The sequence below is a fragment of the Limanda limanda genome, chromosome 4 (assembly GCF_963576545.1).
Source record: "Limanda limanda chromosome 4, fLimLim1.1, whole genome shotgun sequence".
In the NCBI taxonomy this organism is placed as follows: domain Eukaryota; kingdom Metazoa; phylum Chordata; class Actinopteri; order Pleuronectiformes; family Pleuronectidae; genus Limanda; species Limanda limanda.
In genome coordinates, this window is record NC_083639.1 from 19,202,926 (window position 1) to 19,230,480 (window position 27,555).

Here is a 27,555-nt window from a genome sequence, read left to right on the forward strand (position 1 = left end):
ACAGAAAGTGTTCAGGTGAGGGGTGGAGCTTGAGTAGAGAACAGGAAGCAGGACACAATGTGTTAATTCTGCTGAGGAGATCACGTTTTTGTTTTCAGCACATAAACACTGGTGTCGGCCGTCAATCACCAAAAACTCTGGAATCTTGTTTTCTTTCCAAGTTGACATCTTCGTCAGTGTCATGTACTTGTATGGCTCCGCATCCTCAGCCTCAGATAATTATATTCTTTTTGTTTATTTCAGTTTTGTCCCCTCACGCTCACTGTGAATTCTCTGTATAATCTCCTGTGTATTCTCAAAGGGCACACTTGGACATTATTTGGACATTTCACAAGGGGCTGGCAGTGAAACACCTGAGAATTTCCGCTGCAACTGACTTGGACTTTTGTGTTTTCACATACAGGAGGAGCTGTATGTGAGAATGCAAAGAGGAAGTGTCTGATCTTCTCCACATTATCCTTTAAACACACATTTCAGCCACGAGGCAGAAATACAAACTAATGACTGAAACCAACATGTATGAAGATTAATTGCGCAGTGTCGCCTTATAACACTGATAGAATTAAAGAAGCTTAATAAAGGGCCTACATAGAAATTACATCCACACTGAGTGAATGTGAAAATGCATCATCCTCGTTTTAAAAATCACAGTAGGAATCGGAATCTATGAGTCCCAGTATAGAGCTTTTTACCTTACCAGATGTTTCCCCTGATGTACAGTTGTGTGTGTGTGTGTGTGTCCACACAATTGTGTCCACATTTCCTAGAGAAATCCAGAGTTTGCCTTTCACACATGAACAACGCAGCAGAACCTCTCACTCTGACATTTGTGTTCTCACATACAGCCCCTCCGGAGAATTTACGGAGATTCTCTTAAGTTCAGAGCAGGTCTGAAAGCAGCTAATGTAAGTCAATGTATTGTCCTGTGAAGTCATGTAGACACGTCTGTGTGTGTGACTCTGTGTGGGTGTGTGTGTGGGGCAGAATAAAAGGAAAAGGAAGAGGAGACATGGCCATTTTCGTATAGTTAAGCTGTTTCCACTGTTGGCTGATGAGCTGTTGTTCTGGAGCAGTTGGGGGCAAAGAGCCTTGTTAAAGGGCACCTGACTGAGCCTGATAAGCAGTAGAAGCAAAATACGCCAAATACTCCTACATGAAATTCACAAAATAAGTAAATTCAATCCCATCTACGTGTTTAACAGCTGAACAGCTCTGCGTTAAGAAAACACAACTCCATCCATCATATGAAAATATCTCAAAACCTCTGCTTTGCTGCTCACTGCAAAGTCACTAACTGTTGCCTTTTGAAAGAGACATCTGCTTAATGGGGATTTGTGGCAAGCCTAATGGAGCGACACAAACAGACTTCAATCCCATTTAAGCTATCTGCAGCGTTCAGTGCTGAAAGGTGCACTGAATGTCTGCAGGAACATGCTGTAACTCAGCTGTTCTCATCCTTTCACCCAGCACCTAATGAAATAGCTGAAAGCATTTCGTCTCCCTGCATGAGGAGAGGAGACTCTGCACTGAAATCACGGAGAGCAAGACACGCGCGTATTGGCTGGAGCAGGAACACAATCACACACACAGCACTTTAAAACGTTGTCTCTCTGGCTGCAGCGGTAACTTGGCTCTGTTGGGAAGGAGATTCCCGCTGCATTACGTCAGTTGCTAGCTCCCTGCATGTGCCTCCCGAGTCTCTCAACGCTGCAGCAGGAGAGCACGGTTTGAGGAGAAGACACACAGACAGACGCACACATCCCCACATCTGCACGCATTGTTCTTTAATCCAATGCAAAGACAGATAGATTGAGAGAGGGGATGAAAATTTAACATAAAGACTGTGTACTTGCAGAGTCACAAGCATCAGATAAGCTAGAAAACGTGCACAGATTGTCTCTCAGCGCACACGCAGGCACACGCAGGTACACACAAGCTCACAAACACACATGCACGCACACACACACACACACACCTTCTGAGGACATTACATTGACTGATATTGATTTTCAAGAGAACTAACCCAACCCTACCCTTAAACTTAACCTTAAACCACAACTTAACCTAAACCAAAACTTTACTTAACCCTAAACTTAACTGTGACCCTAACCTTAAACAAAATCTAACGTAACCTAAACCTTAAAACATGTCTTCACATTAAATTGTAATGATAAAGTTATGACGACTTATGACGATATTTTGTCCCCAAAAGGAAAACAAGTCCCCATTCGTGACTATGTGCTTTGAGATAAAAAACATTGGAGAAAAGATTTATGTACAGTGCAAATATTGACAAAGAAAATGTATTAACGGCTCCTTGTTCACACAGAAAGGATCGTAGAGATTGCAGCGAGACAAGTGCCATCTGTGCTGGAGAAATTATGTTGCACAACACACTCAGATTCAGTAATTAAAAACAACAAATACAGGGAAAATCGAAATTGAAACGGAGTACCCACCCTCTTGGGAGTTGGACACAGCAGCCACACGATGCTGATATATTTTCTATTAACTCTGGAGCCAATGCAGTCAGGTGAGGTGAGGTGAGGTGAGGTGAGCAGAGCTGACAGATGTGCCCAACACCACGTTCATTCATTTCCTCAATGCAGCCAATCAATTCTAGCAGACATTAGCACAGTGGATGTGCACTTCTCCTGCTTGCAAATTAATTTCGGAGCTAATTCCTCCAGTCAGGGCAGTCTGGCTTGTCAATGCTCTCTACAGGTCCAGATGGCCTGATGGCATGGAGTAAATATGCTTCTTCACAATACTGCTGAGGGTTTGAAAACGCTCCCAGAATTTCACAAATGCAACGGATGACCTTGGATGGCGGATACGGTTAATTTTGTGCACGCACACGCTGTGATAATTTCAAGTATAAATCAGAGGGGAACTTAATAGCCGTTTTCAGACATGACCTGCGGGTGAAATCCAGAGAATTAGCTACATAGTTTACCCAGAGTTTTCCTTTAGCACATGCAGGAGGTTTTCTGCACAGAGGCGTTCACAACAGCAACAAATCCTCTGCATTATTCAGGTGAGGGTGGAGCAGCCGGGTGCAGCAGACAGAGGCAGGAAGGGACGCTTAACTCCGCTGCATAGATCACAGGATTTTGTTTACAGCACCCGAAACCGTCGTCAGCTCTCATCCCCACAAACTCTCTTAACATCTTCATTGGTGTCACATTTATATTGGTGTATCAACGCTTTTTCACTGGATGTTATTTGTTTTCATTTTACGTGTCCGTGTGCTGTGTTCACACATCGACTTCTCCTGGAATATGTCTTACTCTGACATTTGCTTTCACACGCCACTAATGGCACGATCTGCTCAAAGTGTAAACTTGGGTGAAGTGGTAGTAGCGTAAAATGTTCACAGAAGACGATCTTGGTCAAAAGGTCAGATTTCTAAAACTCAGCCAAAACAAAGTGGAGCAGATAGTGAGACGGAGCTGTCAGGACCATTTAGCTTGAACCAGTGGGTGAACACAGGCCTCCAGTGGGCAGCTGTGGCCTGTCAATGTGCTGCCCCCCCCCCCCCCCCCCCAACACTGGAGAGCACAAAGGGGCCACTTTCTACTTCATTAGCACTTGTGACCACATCCATCTGTCAGGTGACATATATATCAGACTTAGCAGAAGCGAAGGACGGCAGGAAAAAAGCCTAAAAACCCACATGGGAGGAGGGGAGTTTTAGTCCCCCATTTTAAATATATGACAAATAGTTAAACTCACAAGCCAGCCTTTAAGATTTGATGGCAAGCCGCTTAAATCTCCTGACCGACGCCATTCTTCACACTCAGCTGTGGCTAATGCTATTCCACTTGTCAATCAAGCCATTAAGTTTAATTTGGCCCATTTATCTACGCCCGGGTTCCCGACTGAGCCACTCAGTCTTAGAATGCGGAATGAGGCGAGGGAGCCGCCGGGGCTACTGGGAAGCGCAATGTTCCTCGGAGGCTAAACCCAAGAGTGCAGCTAATGGCCTTTGCTTTGCTGACTGATGGCTGCTCCTCAGCGGTCGGGCTCTGGTGCCGGTGGAAACGCGACCGGTTTCACTCCCTCCTGCGATAATGCTATCTGTTTAATCTAAATCCTCTCTCAAGCGTACGGCACCCATGCACTGCACATAAGCTGTGGCTGTGAGCCCGGTGCTCGCTTAAACAGTGGAAGTGCAAGAATTAGCGGGCTGTTAGAGGAGCGGGATGGCACAATTAAATAGACTCTTGCAGCGCGGAGGCCTCACAGGCTATCGCTCCTGTACAAGAAGCTGGAGAAATGAAACTGGGAGGCTCAAGCCAACAAGCAACGTATTTCAATCTGAGTAAATGAGCCATTGGTTTGAAATAGACAGGAAATGACTTGCTATAAGAAAACAAGCATTTGGGGGGAAATTATAGTAAGTGCAAGATGGTAGAAATACAAAATGCTTTTGAGTTGTCTCTAACTCATCAGTTGTGGTTTTTTAAATTGGTCAAACGGCACCAGAGAAAGGCAGTGGTTAGGGAAGGTCGAAGTTCAATCTCTCATAATGCGAGTGTCTTTTCTGGTGGAAGAGCCCTGAGGCTGTTTGTCGGGGCGTGCAGCTTTAGCCGACGAGCTGAGCTCTGACCTTCCTCTGCTACGGGGCAGTAAAAAGACTCATGTGCCCTTTGGGGATTAATAGATCGTCAGAGAACAATGTCAGGGCCTGACACACATCAAGCTTAGCCAACACGTTACCATTTAGATCTCTCATTATACAGTTTTTCTGCTATTCATAAGAGTTTTGAATTTTGAAGTGGTATACACACGGAGATAATAAAATGGTTAACAAGCAGTATTTCAATTTGATCAAAATAAACAATGCATGATTGCACTCAAATGTTTTGCAACTTCCTGCCCCCCTCTGGCTGCCTTTGGTCACTGCTTACTTAATTGCTTTAAAAATCCAATGATCCACAAGAATAAATGTGATGTTTGTGATGTTTTTTTAAATCATTGGGCATAAGGGTTAAAAGTGAATATTCCCATGTGTTCTACCCATGTTAACTGTGCTCCATTGATTATATTGCTCAAATCTTTCTAGATCTGTGGACTTCCGTACTTCACTAGAATATTTCTATTCAATGCTACTTTAAAATTCGGCTCCAATTGGTCTCAGGCGTATATATTATACTTTTCACTCTACTACATTTATATGATAGCCATACTAAGTTGTTGCTTTTCACATGATTTTACATCAAAGGATAATACTCATTCATAAAATACAATGAAAATATAATTTTAAGATTAAACAAGTGGTTTCTGTGATAAATTACATGAGTTAGTGTCCAGTTGAGGCACTTTGTCACAGATTTCTGAGTTGTTAGCAGATCCAATGGAGAATTATTTACCTCTTCTGCTCATAAAGACCAAATTATACAATTATAATTAATTAAATTATAATTCTATCAAATAAATTATGTCGTGACTTAGATTATTCCTGTGACTCCTGAGGACCAGAAGTTAAACTATTAATTCTGAAAAACTACTATTCTGACACTTTTAAATGCATGCATCAGTAATAACAACCTAATTATATTGTATAAAAATAATTAAAATTATACTATTTTCCTGCTTAAAGGAAACTTACTCTGCTACCCTGAACTCTGTGCTCATTTTATATTTGTGCACTGGAAATATTTAATAAAAAAATACATAGTTGTGTAACCTTTGTTAAGGAGACAACCCTGAGATTGATTCTAGCAAACAATGGATTAACTACATTTTTAAACATTACAATAAGATGAATTGAACTCACCAGCTTCTCCATCCTGAACTGTAGAAGGACTCAGCTTTGCCCACCATGGTTTGAACTTCAGCAGGCCCTTTATTTCATCGTCCTCAAACAAATCAGCACTGCAATGACACATGGAGGATGGTAAAAATATCTTAGAAAACACAGCTCCATATCTTCAGCAGATTCAGAGCTTCTTTTTTTTTCTTGGATAAACTCACAGGTAGTGGTCAGGTGAAAAGGCAGATGCTTCTGCCTCCAGCCTCGCCTGCCTCCTCTCTGCTGCGGTTGTTCCATCTGGGTTCTTGATATCGATCAAATCGCTGAGCTCCTCCTGTCAGAACGTTCACAGCATTAATGGCCTTGTGGTGTCATGTTAACATTATTAGTTTGTCTAATCTCATTCAGAAATAGATGTTACCTGTAATCTGGCAAACACTCCAGACCTCTGGTTGGCGAAGCCATATTTCTGCTGGGCTCTCAGTTCCTCCTCGGAGCTCTCTGTGTACGCCTCCTGCTCAACCTGCCAGTCAAATTCTTCTTCTTCATCCTCCTCTTCAACATCTCCGACACTTTCACTGCATCCTTTAAAAATGTTCAGAAGGTATTGTTGGTTCTAGATTAAAACTGCTTCATTCTTAATATTTTTCCTTGTGTATGTATTCCAATGAATGATTTCAGTAAATTAACACGTTAAACCAGTGTATAAAATTGACCTACCTAAGCTTAAATCCTCCACCAACGGTTTTGCTGAACGGGAGCCCTTTGGTGCGAGGAGACTCGTCAGCATCTGAAGTCCTTCAAAGTTCTCCCCATGTGTCTCTTTCGGAACCCGAAGAGTGACAAGACCTGCAGCAAGATGGGACGTGATCAATAAAATGGATACATTAACATATTAAAATGATGAATGAAACAAGGATTTTTCTAAAATACAAATTTGGCCAGTAAGAGACAATGATCTGTGAAGTTACTGTAGCTTGTAGTGGTGAAAGAATTTACTACAGATCTGATGGTGCTGACTGAATCTCTACATACAATGATCCGTTTATAGCAGTGTGGCATCTCCCTACAGACCACAATTACATAACAGAAATGAGAAAATAAGTTAAGTAAATTAAGGTAAATGCTTTTAAACCAATTTTAATGCCTGTTTTGTAAGGGAAACAAGTTATTTTTACAATTTTGACCTTAAACCTGCAGATACAATGTTCATAATACACTTATTGCATTGGAACAAATAAATGTTAGACTGTCAGCCTGTTTGATAATCGATTCCTTATTTTAGAGGTGCTTTGCACTTTCTCAAATTAGTTTTTAAGCGGCTATGAGAAAATAGGCTATTTTTTATCAAAGACAACAAAGAAAGATAAGATTAGATATTTAGTTTTATACCATTTGGAATACAAATATAATTGTATGCAAACAAAGGCACCGGTTTTAATCTTTCTGATTTTCATTTTTTACAAAACTGAGATTGTTTGAAGCAAATGAAAAAGACTAAGCACTCAAAAACTGATGTGTGATAAGAAATTTTCAACGATTTTCACGGGAGACAAGAGAACATGAGAATTACGTACCCGACTATTAGGCCATTGAATGATCACCAACTTTACAAATAATTATTGACTCTATAAAGAAAAATTTGATTGATGACTTTCTGACAAATCCCATATTTGAATTTGAAAATAAATCTATCTTTATTACAATCAGCAGCAGATAAATCAGCCACCTGCACGTGCAATACTACAAAAATTAAGCCCTTGCTATTAAAACTGAAGAGATGAATAAAAATGATTTGCCTGCGCCACAGCGATAATCTGATAGTCGCCTAAAGACCTCATAAAATTTCAATGCACCCAAGTGTTAAAGCTTACAAGCACTTTACGATAGAAGCTGACTAAGTGCTTGAGTTGCAGGTCTCGCAGAATGGAGCGCCTGGAAGACAGATCTTAATGATGGCTCATTATAAGTCTAAACAAGGACACTCATTAGCGGCGCTTTATTAGCAGATGTTAAAGGCTTATTTAGACACAGCGTGTTAACTGGGGCCATGCTGACAGACGGGCGACGAGGTGTCAGAGTCCATAAGGCAGACGTCTCCATAAAGACAACTTCATTACAACTGATTAAGACGAAGGCAGATCAAAGTGACAGAGAGTAATGTAGAGACAATGGCTAACATCATGCCAATAGTCATTATCATGTTTCATTTGCTTGTTATATATTTGAAGAAAATTCTGTGTGAGCTGCCCGTCATTGTCACAGTGAAGAGAGATAGTAGCGACAGCCTGCAGGCGGTAATCATTATGACATTACAGATGGTTCCAGCAGCTCCTCAAATGGGATGAAATAACATGATCAGTGGGTTCATTTACTCGGGCTGATTGACTCAAGTACAAACTGAAGGCTCCCCGGGGATCAATCACTGACAGCTATTACAGCCATGCTTCTGGGTCTTGCAGTACTGTTTGACTGGTCACTATTAACATGCAAAGCAAAAGCAGCCATGGTTTTAAAACGGGGTGTGTTGCGTGAATGTGTATGGATTCTAATTTTCATCAAATGTATACGGGCTACTTCAAATCTGTTGGTTTTTAAATGCTTTAAAACTGATATTGCTTTTTAACCAACTTGTAACAACTCACACACCTGCTCTCTGTCTGACACATACCAGTGGCAGGTCACATTAACACATACCCAGGGCCGCTGCTCCCACCACATGCATCATGCACTGTGTGTGGGGCACCAAGCGCCTCGAGGGCCACATAATCATTCATAATGATGAATTGGTGAGTTATTGAGAAGCCTCAGAGACACTGCGATGAGGCCTGGGCATCAGAATGTTGCTAGGATGTTGCTTAGCAACCAACACTGCCCGTGGCACCTTGTGAGATGCCTGGGTGAGCTGGGTGCTTTCCGGCAGTCTGGGGGGTGCTGTGGCCAGGCTGTGCACACTAGCTGGGCCAGTGGAGCTGTCCAGGGTCCCTGGGTCCCCTCCGCGGCTGTGTGAGCTGCCCCTGAGCAGGAGAGCTGTGCAGGCAGCTTGGGTGATGCTGTTAATGGGAAACACTGTGCCTCCTCATCACGTCTCTGCTGCAAGCTCTCAAGAAGAAACGTCATGTCTATGATGCTGTTCACCACTGTTCATCGTTTAAAAAATGTATACTGAAAATGTATACACATCTTTTGAACATTGATAGAATAATGCAGGAAACCCAGCCAGGTGAAACCAGTTTGGGAAACCTGAGTGGTCTTGTGACTAAGACGCAGAGTCCTGTCCAGCATAACTTTTTCCCGAACTGGCCCACTTGACAAGTAGATTAGAGTTTTACCGACCCTTGTATATTTTCCTAATAATTGATGCTTATTTTATATTGTACATAACAAAAGAGAAGTGTACAGTAAATTTCAGGGATGTCATTATTTTTATCATCATTATGATAACACTGTTGAAGTTGTTCTCATTGTTATTATCCATCCTTTCCTGATGCAAATTACATCTTGTATAGTGAAGCTTTTCACTAATTTGGCAAGGATGGGAACAATAGATCAAACACATCCAAACACTGTGTTGAGAATCGAACAGCTCAATTATTTGATGAAGTCACAGCCAATGAAACGTAGCCAGTACCAAGTCCAGTACCAAGTACAGTGCCTGTGCCAACCAGTGCAGTTTCCATGTGCATATTTCTTTTTTTCTTGATTCATATAAGGTCACTGTGACCTTTGACCACTGAAACGTAATCCCTTCATCTTTGAGTCCAAGTGACAACTGGTCAAAAATTGAAGAAATTCTCTTAAGTCTGTGTTATATTTCACATTGAAGAGGCCAAAAACAAGTTTTTGAGGCCTCGACCTTTAAACACTGAAATTGTATCAGTTCATCAGTCCTAGAGTCCAAGTGAACATGTTTGTCCAATTTGAAAAAAAAATCCCTTGAGATGTTGCTGAAATATCACATTCCCAAGGTGTTCAAGAGGTCAGAGGGACCCGTGGCCTTGATCATCTAATCAGTTGATCCATAATTCAAAGTTGATTGTCCCAGATGTAATTAAATTCCCTACGGACAAACGTGAGGTCACTGTGGCCTTGACCTTTGACCTCCAGGCACCAAAAATGTATCACCTCGTCTTTGAGTCAAAGTGAACGTTTCAACCATATTTGAAGACATTTCCTCATGATATCATGTTCAAGAAATAGATAAAGATACTTCATGAGGCCAACGTGACCTTGATCTTTGACATTTGGCTACCAGAAGGAAATCCAAGTTCAAGTGAATATTTGTGTCAAATGTCAAAGAATTCCCTCAAGGCGTTCCGGAGAGATCAGCCTTACAAGGCAAAATTCTGCTGTGTGAGGCCACTGTGACCATGACCTTTGACCACACAATTATATTCAGGTCATCCTTGAATCCAAGTGAATGTTTGTACAACATTTTTTACAATTCTCTCAAAGCATTTTTGAGATATCGTGTTCACTGGAATGGGACAGACAGACAACCCGAAAACATAATGCCTCCGGCCATGAAAATCAGTGTTGAGCAAAAACACACTGGAACCTGTGATCCATTATTTAGGAGTAGCCTGTCAACTGTGTAGACTCAGCATTAGTAGATGTGTTGTTTTGCTGAAAACAAATTTGATAGCAGATTTTAAAAAACCACAGCAGACCTTCACACAGCAACAAGGCTGTGAGGGTATGATCATGTCAGTGTTGTCAGATTTAAATTATATTTTGTAAAGTGCAGCTAGCTACATGGCTTTCTAGCCACTACCTCAATGAAGTGTCTTCTAATAGGGCTAACGTTAAGCCTGCTATTGAGTCAACAGCCTCAGTAAAAGTCCACTTCATGGTCTAAAGTGTATGGAGCAGATTTACAATTCTGAACCTTAATTTACCTTCAACATTACACACTGGTGACTGTCTTTTCAAACTGACACTTCATTTCTAAATAACTTTTTTCCCGCCTGAAGGACAGCGTAGCTCATTCTGACAAAGGATTTGGGAAGGAACAGATCTAACCAGGAAACCACTGTGTCACTATGTAGTTTAATAGAAAATAAGCAAACTGCTGGAAGGTATTTCATCCTCCAACAGAACTCTTAAGTTGTTTACTTTCCTCCTCAGAGAATCTCTGGTAAATCATGTTGTTTATTTGTGGGTAAAAAGTAAACGTTGGTCATTCCAAACTGTGAACATGCTCAGATTGTTAAACGGGAGCTGCAAGACTGCAAGTATCTGTCTCCCTTTACTCCAGCAGCTTTTAGTACCTTTGGTGAAATATGTCAACTGATAGTTTGCTTTGTAATATCCTCATGAAACTACTGTGATGAGTCATGCGGTTTTATAGCCATTGTGCATATTGTCATCATATAATAATGTGACCTACCTTTATCAATGTCAAACTTGGCCTTTTCTCTCCCATCCTCCACAATTCTTCCAGGAAGTGTTAATCTGTAAAGAACATATATATACATAAATGGTGATAACTAATAAAAGCATAGACAATCCTCCTATTCACTTTTATATTTTACTGCAGATATTGAGTAAATGCCTGTATATGAGAGTCAGCTGGTGCTTGTGACGGAGCGCACGGTGCCCGTCATGGCAGTGATGGCACTGACCCGTTTACCTGTGTATCGGTGCGCGCAGCGACCGTCACCGCACCAATATACTGTCATGTTGACACGTGTTATATGTATAAATGTTGTCTGTGTGTGTTACGTGTCTGTGGTCTGTGTCGATATACAATCTGTTCTAGTATTAGTAGGCTATGCCTTCAGGGAACAATTGTGTGTCAATATGTTGCTGGTTATGCTACCAGCCATATTGAGTTTTAGTGTTTAAGCTGATTAAAGCTATGAAGCTGGCCTTACCTGGGACACCCCTGTGCTTAATGTAATATTGGAATGTTCCAATTATACGGGGCGTGGTCTAGGTCCATTTAAGCCGGGCTGATCATTGAGTTGAGGGGAGAGACATGGGAGGACGTAAGTCGGGGAGAGCTGCTGTAAGAGGGACGTAAGTCTGAGAGCTCTCGAGGAAGTGTTTGTTGAAAACAGTATAGTGTTATTGTAATTATTTGTTTGGCCATGGTGCCTATTTATTTTCTTATTTCGTAGTGTTTGTTTTTCGCTCTTTTGTTTTATTTTGTATTTTCTTTCATAATTCTGCCTTGTCGGCCTTAATGTGTGGGAATAATAAAATCCCCTCTTCTACCTGAATCTCCAACTACTCCTGCGAGTTATTTACACCGAGCTCAGCCACTCATAAACATACCTACCTTTAACAGTGCTGCTCCCCTTTCATCCAACCTAAGCTTAAACACGGATCTAAAGCTACATCAGTTTATGCTTATTGGGCAACTCACCTTAGAAAGTAAGGCTTGGCATAGAACTTGAAGTCTGATCCGTCGATGTAAAGGTCAAACTCCGATGTTCTAGTGTAGGGCACACGGATGCTGAGGATCAAGTACTCAGGGTCTTGGCTCAGGTCAAATGCAGGAGTTATCATTGTGAATGCGGATGTAAAACAGACCTGTGGAGTCAATGAGGGGGATAATGTTAAAATCCACAGATGGCGTTCTCATACACAGCCCATCCGGTCTTCCATTCATAGTTTCACATGACCCGAGCAATGTTTCTGGGCACTGCCACCACCGCTAGAAGTAGTTGGAGGTACTTTAACTCCTGCTCCTTTTAAAGGCCAGAAATTCCTCTGCAGCTGCCTTCAAAAACTTGACAGCTGTCCCTGATGGTCTAGTGGTTAGGATCCGGCGCTCTCACCGCCGTGGCCCGGGTTCGATTCCCGGTCAGGGAACTAGTCTATTGAATACTTTGAGTACAATTGCCTATATATGTTAAATATGCTGGTCCTGGGTTAAGGTGTGAACGACTGATGATTCCTGGAAGTCATAGATCCATCCTGCTATTGTATGACAAATTAGGGCCCTGGACGTTGCCGTGTAGATGGTTTGTGAGCTGAATGGGGAGAGGACACGACAGTGCATTGTAGCTTGCTGAAAGTTGATATCTTAAACAGGCTCCTCTTTTACATGATGGTTATATCAGGTCGACAAAGATGGCCTCTTTGACTCCCTGCTTCAAACATCTGTCTTCTCGTAAGTACTTCTTTAAGTCATTAGATCAAGTGAGTATCTTGGTATTTGGAGGTTGTTGCCTTTTCACTGCTTTTGACTCATACACAGCCCATCCGGTCTTCCATTCATAGTTTCACATGGCCCGAGCAATGTTCTCTGAGGAGGGGGATAATGTTAAAATCCACTTAGTCTGAATGGGAATCACATTTCACAGCAGTTAGCCAGGATGGATCACGAATCCTGACCCACCTGGCTACAGCACGCCACCTGGTGGCTGACTCTGATACATGTTGTTGTAGGTGATCACGTGTCCGGAAGCAGCAGCAGCCCACACGTGCCACACAGATGGTGACAACTGTAAACAAACCCCGTGTCACACGTAACAACAGGTTTTTCCCACTGCAGCAAGTTACTAACTGTGAATTTATTTTAGGTTTCAATCAGCTGGGAACAGTCCTGCCTTTCTTTATTGTTTCATACCAGACTTAAGTGGGAATCTGAGGTATTTACAAAGTTATCGCGCATTGACAAAATGTGTAAGCCTCAAAACCTCACGGAGCCCGTTTTATTAATTATAAAGGCCTGTAATTATCTCCGGCATAATCAGTATCTTAAGAGGAAATGAATTGGTTGAAGCAGCATCAATCTCCTGAAAGGTTGTGTGATTATTTCCGTGAATGTATGGACTTAGCGAATATATAACCTCTCAAATGATACATTCAGTGGAAATCCGGTTTGTGTATTGTCTCACAATGATCCAGGGTTAAACCACAGACTCACAACCACATGACATGATGAGGGGATCTGTGAGCCGAGCCCATTTGAGGATAAAACACACACAAACTTAACGGAGCAATAAAGTTTCAGGGCTAGCTCGCTGCTAGCCTGCTAAGCTAACACATGACAGGTCTCCTCGTGTGTGTCCGCTAGCAGCACAGCAGCAGTGTTAGCTTAGTGATGCTAACATAGCGCTACTGAAGCAATCCTCTCCTCTCCGCAGGCGGAAGAACCTGTCTGTCTGAATCACATCGGCGGAGGTCAACACAACACAGCACAATACGGGTTAACAGAGTTCACAGCAATAAACAGTCGCTCACCTCAGAAACACAGAGTTCTTCTCACTAACCACACTCAGATACACAGTGTGGCAGCGGCCATGTTTTACCGGACTACACAGTGTAAACAGGCAGCTCAATGTTCTGATATGTGATATGTGATATGATGTGATACGTGATACGTGATACGCGATATGTGATATGTGATATATGATGACATGACATGATTTGAGATAAACAACATGACCTGATACCAAATGTGATGTGGTATGGTTTTTAGATTAGATTAGATTCAACTTTATTGTCATTGCACAGTACAGGTACATATACAACGAAATGCAGTTTAGCGTCTAACCAGAAGTGCAAAAAAGGCAGTAAAAGTGCAGAGTATTGTGCATATTAAAGTGAAAATGTAAATAAATAAGATCTGAACAGTAGAAATATAAATGGAATATTACAGTATTAACAGGAATTGTATGATATAAGAACGATGAATACACTATGAGCAGGATAAAAATATAAATATATAAATATGAATACACTATAGGCGGGGTAATACAGTAGTACAAAAAAAAATTAACAGTAGTGCAAATGTACAAATGTTCCAATGATCAGTGGTTGGAGGAGGGTGTGTGGCAGTGTGTGGCAATAAGAAGTATATGAGTATTGTGCATATTAAAGTGATAAAGTAATAATAAATAGGATCTGTACAGTAGAAATATATATATGGTGTGATGTATTATATCACATGATATGATTTGTGATACATGAAATTATATGATGTGATATATGACATGACATATGACATGGCATTATTTAATATTATGTCTCCAATTGTCTCATGACTTAATTGATCAATCAAGAAATAAAATGATTACGGTTTATTTTTTTCTCCACTGAGAAGAAGAATTAATCGTAGATCAGATTTCAGCTCCGTTAGAAGATAAGACATGAAAAGAAATTTAAACTAGAAGCTCAACCAGCTTTGTAACACTGCAACTATTAATTTTTTCTACACTGTTCAGCTGCAATAAAGGAGTTGAATTTAATTTAATTGCATCGAATTGAAATAAATTTAATTGAAAAAAATGCTACTTATAAGCTTATATGCAACAAATATGGGAAAATGTACCTATTCTCAGCCATATTGACCCCAGCAAAGAGTGCACATCCTTTGGGCACTAAAAAATAAATACATTAAAGAGAGAACGGCAATATAAGGTGATGAAGCAAGATCCAAAAAAAGATGTACGTGTTATAATTTCTAGGTGCAAAAAGTGTATGAGTAAACTGTAAAAAAAAAAAAAAAAAAAAAAAAAAAAAGAGAGGCCTAAAAGTCATAAAGGAAATATAATAAAGAGGCCATTATGGTGCTTTTAAAGCTAGTTTATCCTCTTAAGCCGCTTTTAGACTTGAACTCCGGAGGATGTCTGGACTATTGGGTCCGTATTTTTTTCCGGAGTTTGCCCCTCACGTATGAATTACGCAGCAGGCCATTCTCCACCCAGATGCATTGAGACCCACATAGAAATCTTAGGAGCGGTCAGGACAGGTGATGGGTGGCGCAGCCAACAGAAGTGAGGACATAATGTAAAAGTTCTTCTGCAGGGTTTACGTGTTTTTCAGATCAACTCTAGTGTCCGTCCTTATCACTAAGAGCTCTCTTCACAACTTTGTCATGGTCTTCTACACTAGTGATCCCTCCTGTGAAAATTGTATTCTTTTAGTTTTCTCTGCCACCACCGCTAGAAGTAATTGGAGGTACTTCAACTCCTGCTCCTTATAAAGGCCGGAGGTTCATGACCAGGTGCCTTTCGAACCATCAAAACATGTCCCTGATGGTCTAGTGGTAAGAGGCTCGGGTTCAATTCCCGGTCAGGGAACTAAACTATTGCATTCTGTCAATAAAAGCCAAATTTGCCAACACAGATAGCATCCAGGTGAGAATGAATCCGCCGCAGATTATGCACAATCCATGTCAGTTATGTTAAATGGGCAGGTTATTGGGGTCACCTGAGTAAAGGTGTGAATTGCTTTTTTCTCACATTGGCTCATTCAGACAATATCATCGGTTTTTTATATGGGGCTGGCAGGAGAAACTCCAGAGAAAATCCTGAGCCTCTCCCTCGAATATTTGTGTTCTCATACACAGCCCATCCGGTCTTCCATTCACAGTTTCACATGACCCGAGCAATGTTTCTGGGCACTGCCACCACCGCTAGAAGTAGTTGGAGGTACTTTAACTCCTGCTCCTTTTAAAGGCCAGAAATTCATGACCAGCTGCCTTCGTGAGCATGCCAGCTGTCCCTGATGGTCTAGTGGTTAGGATCCGGCGCTCTCACCGCCGTGGCCCGGGTTCGATTCCCGGTCAGGGAATTAATCTATTGAATACTTTGAATACAATTGCTTACATATGTTAAATTGACAGGTCTTGAGTCAAGGTGTGAACGACTGATGAGTAGTGAGTAGTAAGTAAATCACAGAATGTTCTGATGACTGTCCCTTGGTAGGTGAATACTGAAGGAATTACAGAATGTTCATGGGATAATTTCACAGCTTCCACAGATCAAGCCCTGCAGAAGTTACAACATGTGCAGAAACATGAATGTTTGCATTGTTCTTCTGTACAACTCGTAGTACAAAGTGAAAGGTTTGAGTAATGGACTCAGATGGAGGAAACATGTCTGCCAGTGATGGAAACCTATTAGAAAGCTCATAATTAAAACTATGGTCTTCCATTCATAGTTTCACAGGAACACAAACAGTGATTCTGAACTCTGCCACCACCGCTAGAAGTAATTGGAGGTACTTCAACTCCTGCTCCTTATAAAGGCCGGAGGTTCATGACCAGGTGCCTTTCGAACCATCAAAACATGTCCCTGATGGTCTAGTGGTAAGAGGCTCGGGTTCAATTCCCGGTCAGGGAACTAAACTATTGCATTCTGTCAATAAAAGCCAAATTTGCCAACACAGATAGCATCCAGGTGAGAATGAATCCGCCGCAGATTATGCACAATCCATGTCAGTTAAGTTAAATGGGCAGGTTATTGGGGTCACCTGAGTAAAGGTGTGAATTGCTTTTTTCTCACCTTGGCTCATTCAGACAATATCATCGGTTTTTTATATGGGGCTGGCAGGAGAAACTCCAGAGAAAATCCAGAGCCTCTCCCTCGAATATTTGTGTTCTCATACACAGCCCATCCGGTCTTCCATTCACAGTTTCACATGACCCGAGCAATGTTTCTGGGCACTGCCACCACCGCTAGAAGTAGTTGGAGGTTTAACTCCTGCTCCTTTTAAAGGCCAGAAATTCCTGAGCAGCTGCCTTCGTGAGCATGCCAGCTGTCCCTGATGGTCTAGTGGTTAGGATCCGGCGCTCTCACCGCCGTGGCCCGGGTTCGATTCCCGGTCAGGGAATTAATCTATTGAATACTTGGAATACAATTGCTTACATATGTTAAATTGACAGGTCTTGAGTCAAGGTGTGAACGACTGATGAGTAGTGAGTAGTAAGTAAATCACAGAATGTTCTGATGACTGTCCCTTGGTAGGTGAATACTAAAGGAATTACAGAATGTTCATGGGATAATTTCACAGCTTCCACAGATCAAGCCCTGCAGAAGTTACAACATGTGCAGAAACATGAATGTTTGCATTGTTCTTCTGTACAACTCGTAGTACAAAGTGAAAGGTTTGAGTAATGGACTCAGATGGAGGAAACATGTCTGCCAGTGGTGGAAACCTATTAGAAAGCTCATAATTAAAACTATGGTCTTCCATTCATAGTTTCACAGGAACACAAACAGTGATTCTGAACTCTGCCACCACCGCTAGAAGTAATTGGAGGTACTTCAACTCCTGCTCCTTATAAAGGCCGGAGGTTCATGACCAGGTGCCTTTCGAACCATCAAAACATGTCCCTGATGGTCTAGTGGTAAGAGGCTCGGGTTCAATTCCCGGTCAGGGAACTAAACTATTGCATTCTGTCAATAAAAGCCAAATTTGCCAACACAGATAGCATCCAGGTGAGAATGAATCCGCCGCAGATTATGCACAATCCATGTCAGTTATGTTAAATGGGCAGGTTATTGGGGTCACCTGAGTAAAGGTGTGAATTGCTTTTTTCTCACATTGGCTCATTCAGACAATATCATCGGTTTTTTATATGGGGCTGGCAGGAGAAACTCCAGAGAAAATCCTGAGCCTCTCCCTCGAATATTTGTGTTCTCATACACAGCCCATCCGGTCTTCCATTCACAGTTTCACATGACCCGAGCAATGTTTCTGGGCACTGCCACCACCGCTAGAAGTAGTTGGAGGTACTTTAACTCCTGCTCCTTTTAAAGGCCAGAAATTCCTGACCAGCTGCCTTCGTGAGCATGCCAGCTGTCCCTGATGGTCTAGTGGTTAGGATCCGGCGCTCTCACCGCCGTGGCCCGGGTTCGATTCCCGGTCAGGGAATTAATCTATTGAATACTTTGAATACAATTGCTTACATATGTTAAATTGACAGGTCTTGAGTCAAGGTGTGAACGACTGATGAGTAGTGAGTAGTAAGTAAATCACAGAATGTTCTGATGACTGTCCCTTGGTAGGTGAATACTGAAGGAATTACAGAATGTTCATGGGATAATTTCACAGCTTCTACAGATCAAGCCCTGCAGAAGTTACAACATGTGCAGAAACATGAATGTTTGCATTGTTCTTCTGTACAACTCGTAGTACAAAGTGAAAGGTTTGAGTAATGGACTCAGATGGAGGAAACATGTCTGCCAGTGATGGAAACCTATTAGAAAGCTCATAATTAAAACTATGGTCTTCCATTCATAGTTTCACAGGAACACAAACAGTGATTCTGAACTCTGCCACCACCGCTAGAAGTAATTGGAGGTACTTCAACTCCTGCTCCTTATAAAGGCCGGAGGTTCATGACCAGGTGCCTTTCGAACCATCAAAACATGTCCCTGATGGTCTAGTGGTAAGAGGCTCGGGTTCAATTCCCGGTCAGGGAACTAAACTATTGCATTCTGTCAATAAAAGCCAAATTTGCCAACACAGATAGCATCCAGGTGAGAATGATCCGCCGCAGATTATGCACAATCCATGTCAGTTAAGTTAAATGGGCAGGTTATTGGGGTCACCTGAGTAAAGGTGTGAATTGCTTTTTTCTCACCTTGGCTCATTCAGACAATATCATCGGTTTTTTATATGGGGCTGGCAGGAGAAACTCCAGAGAAAATCCAGAGCCTCTCCCTCGAATATTTGTGTTCTCATACACAGCCCATCCGGTCTTCCATTCACAGTTTCACATGACCCGAGCAATGTTTCTGGGCACTGCCACCACCGCTAGAAGTAGTTGGAGGTTTAACTCCTGCTCCTTTTAAAGGCCAGAAATTCCTGAGCAGCTGCCTTCGTGAGCATGCCAGCTGTCCCTGATGGTCTAGTGGTTAGGATCCGGCGCTCTCACCGCCGTGGCCCGGGTTCGATTCCCGGTCAGGGAATTAATCTATTGAATACTTGGAATACAATTGCTTACATATGTTAAATTGACAGGTCTTGAGTCAAGGTGTGAACGACTGATGAGTAGTGAGTAGTAAGTAAATCACAGAATGTTCTGATGACTGTCCCTTGGTAGGTGAATACTAAAGGAATTACAGAATGTTCATGGGATAATTTCACAGCTTCCACAGATCAAGCCCTGCAGAAGTTACAACATGTGCAGAAACATGAATGTTTGCATTGTTCTTCTGTACAACTCGTAGTACAAAGTGAAAGGTTTGAGTAATGGACTCAGATGGAGGAAACATGTCTGCCAGTGGTGGAAACCTATTAGAAAGCTCATAATTAAAACTATGGTCTTCCATTCATAGTTTCACAGGAACACAAACAGTGATTCTGAACTCTGCCACCACCGCTAGAAGTAATTGGAGGTACTTCAACTCCTGCTCCTTATAAAGGCCGGAGGTTCATGACCAGGTGCCTTTCGAACCATCAAAACATGTCCCTGATGGTCTAGTGGTAAGAGGCTCGGGTTCAATTCCCGGTCAGGGAACTAAACTATTGCATTCTGTCAATAAAAGCCAAATTTGCCAACACAGATAGCATCCAGGTGAGAATGAATCCGCCGCAGATTATGCACAATCCATGTCAGTTATGTTAAATGGGCAGGTTATTGGGGTCACCTGAGTAAAGGTGTGAATTGCTTTTTTCTCACATTGGCTCATTCAGACAATATCATCGGTTTTTTATATGGGGCTGGCAGGAGAAACTCCAGAGAAAATCCTGAGCCTCTCCCTCGAATATTTGTGTTCTCATACACAGCCCATCCGGTCTTCCATTCACAGTTTCACATGACCCGAGCAATGTTTCTGGGCACTGCCACCACCGCTAGAAGTAGTTGGAGGTACTTTAACTCCTGCTCCTTTTAAAGGCCAGAAATTCCTGACCAGCTGCCTTCGTGAGCATGCCAGCTGTCCCTGATGGTCTAGTGGTTAGGATCCGGCGCTCTCACCGCCGTGGCCCGGGTTCGATTCCCGGTCAGGGAATTAATCTATTGAATACTTTGAATACAATTGCTTACATATGTTAAATTGACAGGTCTTGAGTCAAGGTGTGAACGACTGATGAGTAGTGAGTAGTAAGTAAATCACAGAATGTTCTGATGACTGTCCCTTGGTAGGTGAATACTGAAGGAATTACAGAATGTTCATGGGATAATTTCACAGCTTCTACAGATCAAGCCCTGCAGAAGTTACAACATGTGCAGAAACATGAATGTTTGCATTGTTCTTCTGTACAACTCGTAGTACAAAGTGAAAGGTTTGAGTAATGGACTCAGATGGAGGAAACATGTCTGCCAGTGATGGAAACCTATTAGAAAGCTCATAATTAAAACTATGGTCTTCCATTCATAGTTTCACAGGAACACAAACAGTGATTCTGAACTCTGCCACCACCGCTAGAAGTAATTGGAGGTACTTCAACTCCTGCTCCTTATAAAGGCCGGAGGTTCATGACCAGGTGCCTTTCGAACCATCAAAACATGTCCCTGATGGTCTAGTGGTAAGAGGCTCGGGTTCAATTCCCGGTCAGGGAACTAAACTATTGCATTCTGTCAATAAAAGCCAAATTTGCCAACACAGATAGCATCCAGGTGAGAATGAATCCGCCGCAGATTATGCACAATCCATGTCAGTTAAGTTAAATGGGCAGGTTATTGGGGTCACCTGAGTAAAGGTGTGAATTGCTTTTTTCTCACCTTGGCTCATTCAGACAATATCATCGGTTTTTTATATGGGGCTGGCAGGAGAAACTCCAGAGAAAATCCAGAGCCTCTCCCTCGAATATTTGTGTTCTCATACACAGCCCATCCGGTCTTCCATTCACAGTTTCACATGACCCGAGCAATGTTTCTGGGCACTGCCACCACCGCTAGAAGTAGTTGGAGGTTTAACTCCTGCTCCTTTTAAAGGCCAGAAATTCCTGAGCAGCTGCCTTCGTGAGCATGCCAGCTGTCCCTGATGGTCTAGTGGTTAGGATCCGGCGCTCTCACCGCCGTGGCCCGGGTTCGATTCCCGGTCAGGGAATTAATCTATTGAATACTTGGAATACAATTGCTTACATATGTTAAATTGACAGGTCTTGAGTCAAGGTGTGAACGACTGATGAGTAGTGAGTAGTAAGTAAATCACAGAATGTTCTGATGACTGTCCCTTGGTAGGTGAATACTAAAGGAATTACAGAATGTTCATGGGATAATTTCACAGCTTCCACAGATCAAGCCCTGCAGAAGTTACAACATGTGCAGAAACATGAATGTTTGCATTGTTCTTCTGTACAACTCGTAGTACAAAGTGAAAGGTTTGAGTAATGGACTCAGATGGAGGAAACATGTCTGCCAGTGGTGGAAACCTATTAGAAAGCTCATAATTAAAACTATGGTCTTCCATTCATAGTTTCACAGGAACACAAACAGTGATTCTGAACTCTGCCACCACCGCTAGAAGTAATTGGAGGTACTTCAACTCCTGCTCCTTATAAAGGCCGGAGGTTCATGACCAGGTGCCTTTCGAACCATCAAAACATGTCCCTGATGGTCTAGTGGTAAGAGGCTCGGGTTCAATTCCCGGTCAGGGAACTAAACTATTGCATTCTGTCAATAAAAGCCAAATTTGCCAACACAGATAGCATCCAGGTGAGAATGAATCCGCCGCAGATTATGCACAATCCATGTCAGTTAAGTTAAATGGGCAGGTTATTGGGGTCACCTGAGTAAAGGTGTGAATTGCTTTTTTCTCACATTGGCTCATTCAGACAATATCATCGGTTTTTTATATGGGGCTGGCAGGAGAAACTCCAGAGAAAATCCTGAGCCTCTCCCTCGAATATTTGTGTTCTCATACACAGCCCATCCGGTCTTCCATTCACAGTTTCACATGACCCGAGCAATGTTTCTGGGCACTGCCACCACCGCTAGAAGTAGTTGGAGGTACTTTAACTCCTGCTCCTTTTAAAGGCCAGAAATTCCTGACCAGCTGCCTTCGTGAGCATGCCAGCTGTCCCTGATGGTCTAGTGGTTAGGATCCGGCGCTCTCACCGCCGTGGCCCGGGTTCGATTCCCGGTCAGGGAATTAATCTATTGAATACTTTGAATACAATTGCTTACATATGTTAAATTGACAGGTCTTGAGTCAAGGTGTGAACGACTGATGAGTAGTGAGTAGTAAGTAAATCACAGAATGTTCTGATGACTGTCCCTTGGTAGGTGAATACTGAAGGAATTACAGAATGTTCATGGGATAATTTCACAGCTTCTACAGATCAAGCCCTGCAGAAGTTACAACATGTGCAGAAACATGAATGTTTGCATTGTTCTTCTGTACAACTCGTAGTACAAAGTGAAAGGTTTGAGTAATGGACTCAGATGGAGGAAACATGTCTGCCAGTGATGGAAACCTATTAGAAAGCTCATAATTAAAACTATGGTCTTCCATTCATAGTTTCACAGGAACACAAACAGTGATTCTGAACTCTGCCACCACCGCTAGAAGTAATTGGAGGTACTTCAACTCCTGCTCCTTATAAAGGCCGGAGGTTCATGACCAGGTGCCTTTCGAACCATCAAAACATGTCCCTGATGGTCTAGTGGTAAGAGGCTCGGGTTCAATTCCCGGTCAGGGAACTAAACTATTGCATTCTGTCAATAAAAGCCAAATTTGCCAACACAGATAGCATCCAGGTGAGAATGATCCGCCGCAGATTATGCACAATCCATGTCAGTTAAGTTAAATGGGCAGGTTATTGGGGTCACCTGAGTAAAGGTGTGAATTGCTTTTTTCTCACCTTGGCTCATTCAGACAATATCATCGGTTTTTTATATGGGGCTGGCAGGAGAAACTCCAGAGAAAATCCAGAGCCTCTCCCTCGAATATTTGTGTTCTCATACACAGCCCATCCGGTCTTCCATTCACAGTTTCACATGACCCGAGCAATGTTTCTGGGCACTGCCACCACCGCTAGAAGTAGTTGGAGGTTTAACTCCTGCTCCTTTTAAAGGCCAGAAATTCCTGAGCAGCTGCCTTCGTGAGCATGCCAGCTGTCCCTGATGGTCTAGTGGTTAGGATCCGGCGCTCTCACCGCCGTGGCCCGGGTTCGATTCCCGGTCAGGGAATTAATCTATTGAATACTTGGAATACAATTGCTTACATATGTTAAATTGACAGGTCTTGAGTCAAGGTGTGAACGACTGATGAGTAGTGAGTAGTAAGTAAATCACAGAATGTTCTGATGACTGTCCCTTGGTAGGTGAATACTAAAGGAATTACAGAATGTTCATGGGATAATTTCACAGCTTCCACAGATCAAGCCCTGCAGAAGTTACAACATGTGCAGAAACATGAATGTTTGCATTGTTCTTCTGTACAACTCGTAGTACAAAGTGAAAGGTTTGAGTAATGGACTCAGATGGAGGAAACATGTCTGCCAGTGGTGGAAACCTATTAGAAAGCTCATAATTAAAACTATGGTCTTCCATTCATAGTTTCACAGGAACACAAACAGTGATTCTGAACTCTGCCACCACCGCTAGAAGTAATTGGAGGTACTTCAACTCCTGCTCCTTATAAAGGCCGGAGGTTCATGACCAGGTGCCTTTCGAACCATCAAAACATGTCCCTGATGGTCTAGTGGTAAGAGGCTCGGGTTCAATTCCCGGTCAGGGAACTAAACTATTGCATTCTGTCAATAAAAGCCAAATTTGCCAACACAGATAGCATCCAGGTGAGAATGAATCCGCCGCAGATTATGCACAATCCATGTCAGTTATGTTAAATGGGCAGGTTATTGGGGTCACCTGAGTAAAGGTGTGAATTGCTTTTTTCTCACATTGGCTCATTCAGACAATATCATCGGTTTTTTATATGGGGCTGGCAGGAGAAACTCCAGAGAAAATCCTGAGCCTCTCCCTCGAATATTTGTGTTCTCATACACAGCCCATCCGGTCTTCCATTCACAGTTTCACATGACCCGAGCAATGTTTCTGGGCACTGCCACCACCGCTAGAAGTAGTTGGAGGTACTTTAACTCCTGCTCCTTTTAAAGGCCAGAAATTCCTGACCAGCTGCCTTCGTGAGCATGCCAGCTGTCCCTGATGGTCTAGTGGTTAGGATCCGGCGCTCTCACCGCCGTGGCCCGGGTTCGATTCCCGGTCAGGGAATTAATCTATTGAATACTTTGAATACAATTGCTTACATATGTTAAATTGACAGGTCTTGAGTCAAGGTGTGAACGACTGATGAGTAGTGAGTAGTAAGTAAATCACAGAATGTTCTGATGACTGTCCCTTGGTAGGTGAATACTGAAGGAATTACAGAATGTTCATGGGATAATTTCACAGCTTCTACAGATCAAGCCCTGCAGAAGTTACAACATGTGCAGAAACATGAATGTTTGCATTGTTCTTCTGTACAACTCGTAGTACAAAGTGAAAGGTTTGAGTAATGGACTCAGATGGAGGAAACATGTCTGCCAGTGATGGAAACCTATTAGAAAGCTCATAATTAAAACTATGGTCTTCCATTCATAGTTTCACAGGAACACAAACAGTGATTCTGAACTCTGCCACCACCGCTAGAAGTAATTGGAGGTACTTCAACTCCTGCTCCTTATAAAGGCCGGAGGTTCTCGACCAGGTGCCTTTCGAACCATCAAAACATGTCCCTGATGGTCTAGTGGTAAGAGGCTCGGGTTCAATTCCCGGTCAGGGAACTAAACTATTGCATTCTGTCAATAAAAGCCAAATTTGCCAACACAGACAGCATCCAGGTGAGAATGAATCCGCCGCAGATTATGCACAATCCATGTCAGTTAAGTTAAATGGGCAGGTTATTGGGGTCACCTGAGTAAAGGTGTGAATTGCTTTTTTCTCACCTTGGCTCATTCAGACAATATCATCGGTTTTTTATATGGGGCTGGCAGGAGAAACTCCAGAGAAAATCCAGAGCCTCTCCCTCGAATATTTGTGTTCTCATACACAGCCCATCCGGTCTTCCATTCACAGTTTCACATGACCCGAGCAATGTTTCTGGGCACTGCCACCACCGCTAGAAGTAGTTGGAGGTTTAACTCCTGCTCCTTTTAAAGGCCAGAAATTCCTGAGCAGCTGCCTTCGTGAGCATGCCAGCTGTCCCTGATGGTCTAGTGGTTAGGATCCGGCGCTCTCACCGCCGTGGCCCGGGTTCGATTCCCGGTCAGGGAATTAATCTATTGAATACTTGGAATACAATTGCTTACATATGTTAAATTGACAGGTCTTGAGTCAAGGTGTGAACGACTGATGAGTAGTGAGTAGTAAGTAAATCACAGAATGTTCTGATGACTGTCCCTTGGTAGGTGAATACTAAAGGAATTACAGAATGTTCATGGGATAATTTCACAGCTTCCACAGATCAAGCCCTGCAGAAGTTACAACATGTGCAGAAACATGAATGTTTGCATTGTTCTTCTGTACAACTCGTAGTACAAAGTGAAAGGTTTGAGTAATGGACTCAGATGGAGGAAACATGTCTGCCAGTGGTGGAAACCTATTAGAAAGCTCATAATTAAAACTATGGTCTTCCATTCATAGTTTCACAGGAACACAAACAGTGATTCTGAACTCTGCCACCACCGCTAGAAGTAATTGGAGGTACTTCAACTCCTGCTCCTTATAAAGGCCGGAGGTTCATGACCAGGTGCCTTTCGAACCATCAAAACATGTCCCTGATGGTCTAGTGGTAAGAGGCTCGGGTTCAATTCCCGGTCAGGGAACTAAACTATTGCATTCTGTCAATAAAAGCCAAATTTGCCAACACAGATAGCATCCAGGTGAGAATGAATCCGCCGCAGATTATGCACAATCCATGTCAGTTAAGTTAAATGGGCAGGTTATTGGGGTCACCTGAGTAAAGGTGTGAATTGCTTTTTTCTCACATTGGCTCATTCAGACAATATCATCGGTTTTTTATATGGGGCTGGCAGGAGAAACTCCAGAGAAAATCCTGAGCCTCTCCCTCGAATATTTGTGTTCTCATACACAGCCCATCCGGTCTTCCATTCACAGTTTCACATGACCCGAGCAATGTTTCTGGGCACTGCCACCACCGCTAGAAGTAGTTGGAGGTACTTTAACTCCTGCTCCTTTTAAAGGCCAGAAATTCCTGAACAGCTGCCTTCTTGAGCATGCCAGCTGTCCCTGATGGTCTAGTGGTTAGGATCCGGCGCTCTCACCGCCGTGGCCCGGGTTCGATTCCCGGTCAGGGAATTAATCTATTGAATACTTTGAATACAATTGCTTACATATGTTAAATTGACAGGTCTTGAGTCAAGGTGTGAACGACTGATGAGTAGTGAGTAGTAAGTAAATCACAGAATGTTCTGATGACTGTCCCTTGGTAGGTGAATACTAAAGGAATTACAGAATGTTCATGGGATAATTTCACAGCTTCCACAGATCAAGCCCTGCAGAAGTTACAACATGTGCAGAAACATGAATGTTTGCAATGTTCTTCTGTACAACTCGTAGTACAAAGTGAAAGGTTTGAGTAATGGACTCAGATGGAGGAAACATGTCTGCCAGTGATGGAAACCTATTAGAAAGCTCATAATTAAAACTATGGTCTTCCATTCATAGTTTCACAGGAACACAAAAAGTGATTCTGAACTCTGCCACCACCGCTAGAAGTAATTGGAGGTACTTCAACTCCTGCTCCTTATAAAGGCCGGAGGTTCATGACCAGGTGCCTTTCGAACCATCAAAACATGTCCCTGATGGTCTAGTGGTAAGAGGCTCGGGTTCAATTCCCGGTCAGGGAACTAAACTATTGCATTCTGTCAATAAAAGCCAAATTTGCCAACACAGATAGCATCCAGGTGAGAATGAATCCGCCGCAGATTATGCACAATCCATGTCAGTTATGTTAAATGGGCAGGTTATTGGGGTCACCTGAGTAAAGGTGTGAATTGCTTTTTTCTCACATTGGCTCATTCAGACAATATCATCGGTTTTTTATATGGGGCTGGCAGGAGAAACTCCAGAGAAAATCCTGAGCCTCTCCCTCGAATATTTGTGTTCTCATACACAGCCCATCCGGTCTTCCATTCACAGT

At 42.6% G+C, this 27,555-nt stretch overlaps 1 protein-coding gene and 12 non-coding genes across 13 annotated transcripts in view; 12 read left to right on the plus strand and 1 right to left on the minus strand.

Moving 5' to 3' along the window:
• The window catches only part of shq1 (SHQ1, H/ACA ribonucleoprotein assembly factor), a 42,265-nt gene extending 28,243 nt beyond the window's left edge, over window positions 1-14,022 (minus strand). Inside the window, exons 1-7 of the mRNA XM_061070167.1 lie at window positions 13,955-14,022; window positions 12,129-12,295; window positions 11,148-11,212; window positions 6,479-6,607; window positions 6,180-6,343; window positions 5,980-6,092; window positions 5,783-5,880 (exon numbers count right to left, since the gene is read on the minus strand). Coding sequence (XP_060926150.1) covers window positions 5,783-5,880; window positions 5,980-6,092; window positions 6,180-6,343; window positions 6,479-6,607; window positions 11,148-11,212; window positions 12,129-12,271 — 712 coding nt within the window. The 5' untranslated portion in view covers window positions 12,272-12,295; window positions 13,955-14,022. The remainder of the gene's footprint in view (window positions 1-5,782; window positions 5,881-5,979; window positions 6,093-6,179; window positions 6,344-6,478; window positions 6,608-11,147; window positions 11,213-12,128; window positions 12,296-13,954) is intronic.
• On the plus strand, window positions 12,506-12,577 carry trnae-cuc (transfer RNA glutamic acid (anticodon CUC)). The gene has a single exon. It is a non-coding gene; the product is annotated as a tRNA-Glu (tRNA).
• A 2,194-nt stretch (window positions 14,023-16,216) lies between the features above and the next one.
• trnae-cuc (transfer RNA glutamic acid (anticodon CUC)) lies at window positions 16,217-16,288 on the plus strand. The gene has a single exon. It is a non-coding gene; the product is annotated as a tRNA-Glu (tRNA).
• A 969-nt stretch (window positions 16,289-17,257) lies between these two features.
• trnae-cuc (transfer RNA glutamic acid (anticodon CUC)) lies at window positions 17,258-17,329 on the plus strand. Its single transcript has one exon. It is a non-coding gene; the product is annotated as a tRNA-Glu (tRNA).
• Window positions 17,330-18,301: 972 nt separating this feature from the next.
• Window positions 18,302-18,373, plus strand: trnae-cuc (transfer RNA glutamic acid (anticodon CUC)). The gene has a single exon. It is a non-coding gene; the product is annotated as a tRNA-Glu (tRNA).
• Window positions 18,374-19,341: 968 nt separating this feature from the next.
• trnae-cuc (transfer RNA glutamic acid (anticodon CUC)) lies at window positions 19,342-19,413 on the plus strand. The gene has a single exon. It is a non-coding gene; the product is annotated as a tRNA-Glu (tRNA).
• Window positions 19,414-20,385: 972 nt separating this feature from the next.
• On the plus strand, window positions 20,386-20,457 carry trnae-cuc (transfer RNA glutamic acid (anticodon CUC)). The gene has a single exon. It is a non-coding gene; the product is annotated as a tRNA-Glu (tRNA).
• Window positions 20,458-21,426: 969 nt separating this feature from the next.
• Window positions 21,427-21,498, plus strand: trnae-cuc (transfer RNA glutamic acid (anticodon CUC)). The gene has a single exon. It is a non-coding gene; the product is annotated as a tRNA-Glu (tRNA).
• A 972-nt stretch (window positions 21,499-22,470) lies between these two features.
• trnae-cuc (transfer RNA glutamic acid (anticodon CUC)) lies at window positions 22,471-22,542 on the plus strand. The gene has a single exon. It is a non-coding gene; the product is annotated as a tRNA-Glu (tRNA).
• Window positions 22,543-23,510: 968 nt separating this feature from the next.
• On the plus strand, window positions 23,511-23,582 carry trnae-cuc (transfer RNA glutamic acid (anticodon CUC)). The gene has a single exon. It is a non-coding gene; the product is annotated as a tRNA-Glu (tRNA).
• A 972-nt stretch (window positions 23,583-24,554) lies between these two features.
• Window positions 24,555-24,626, plus strand: trnae-cuc (transfer RNA glutamic acid (anticodon CUC)). The gene has a single exon. It is a non-coding gene; the product is annotated as a tRNA-Glu (tRNA).
• Window positions 24,627-25,595: 969 nt separating this feature from the next.
• Window positions 25,596-25,667, plus strand: trnae-cuc (transfer RNA glutamic acid (anticodon CUC)). Its single transcript has one exon. It is a non-coding gene; the product is annotated as a tRNA-Glu (tRNA).
• Window positions 25,668-26,639: 972 nt separating this feature from the next.
• Window positions 26,640-26,711, plus strand: trnae-cuc (transfer RNA glutamic acid (anticodon CUC)). Its single transcript has one exon. It is a non-coding gene; the product is annotated as a tRNA-Glu (tRNA).
• The last annotated feature ends 844 nt before the right edge of the window (window positions 26,712-27,555 follow it).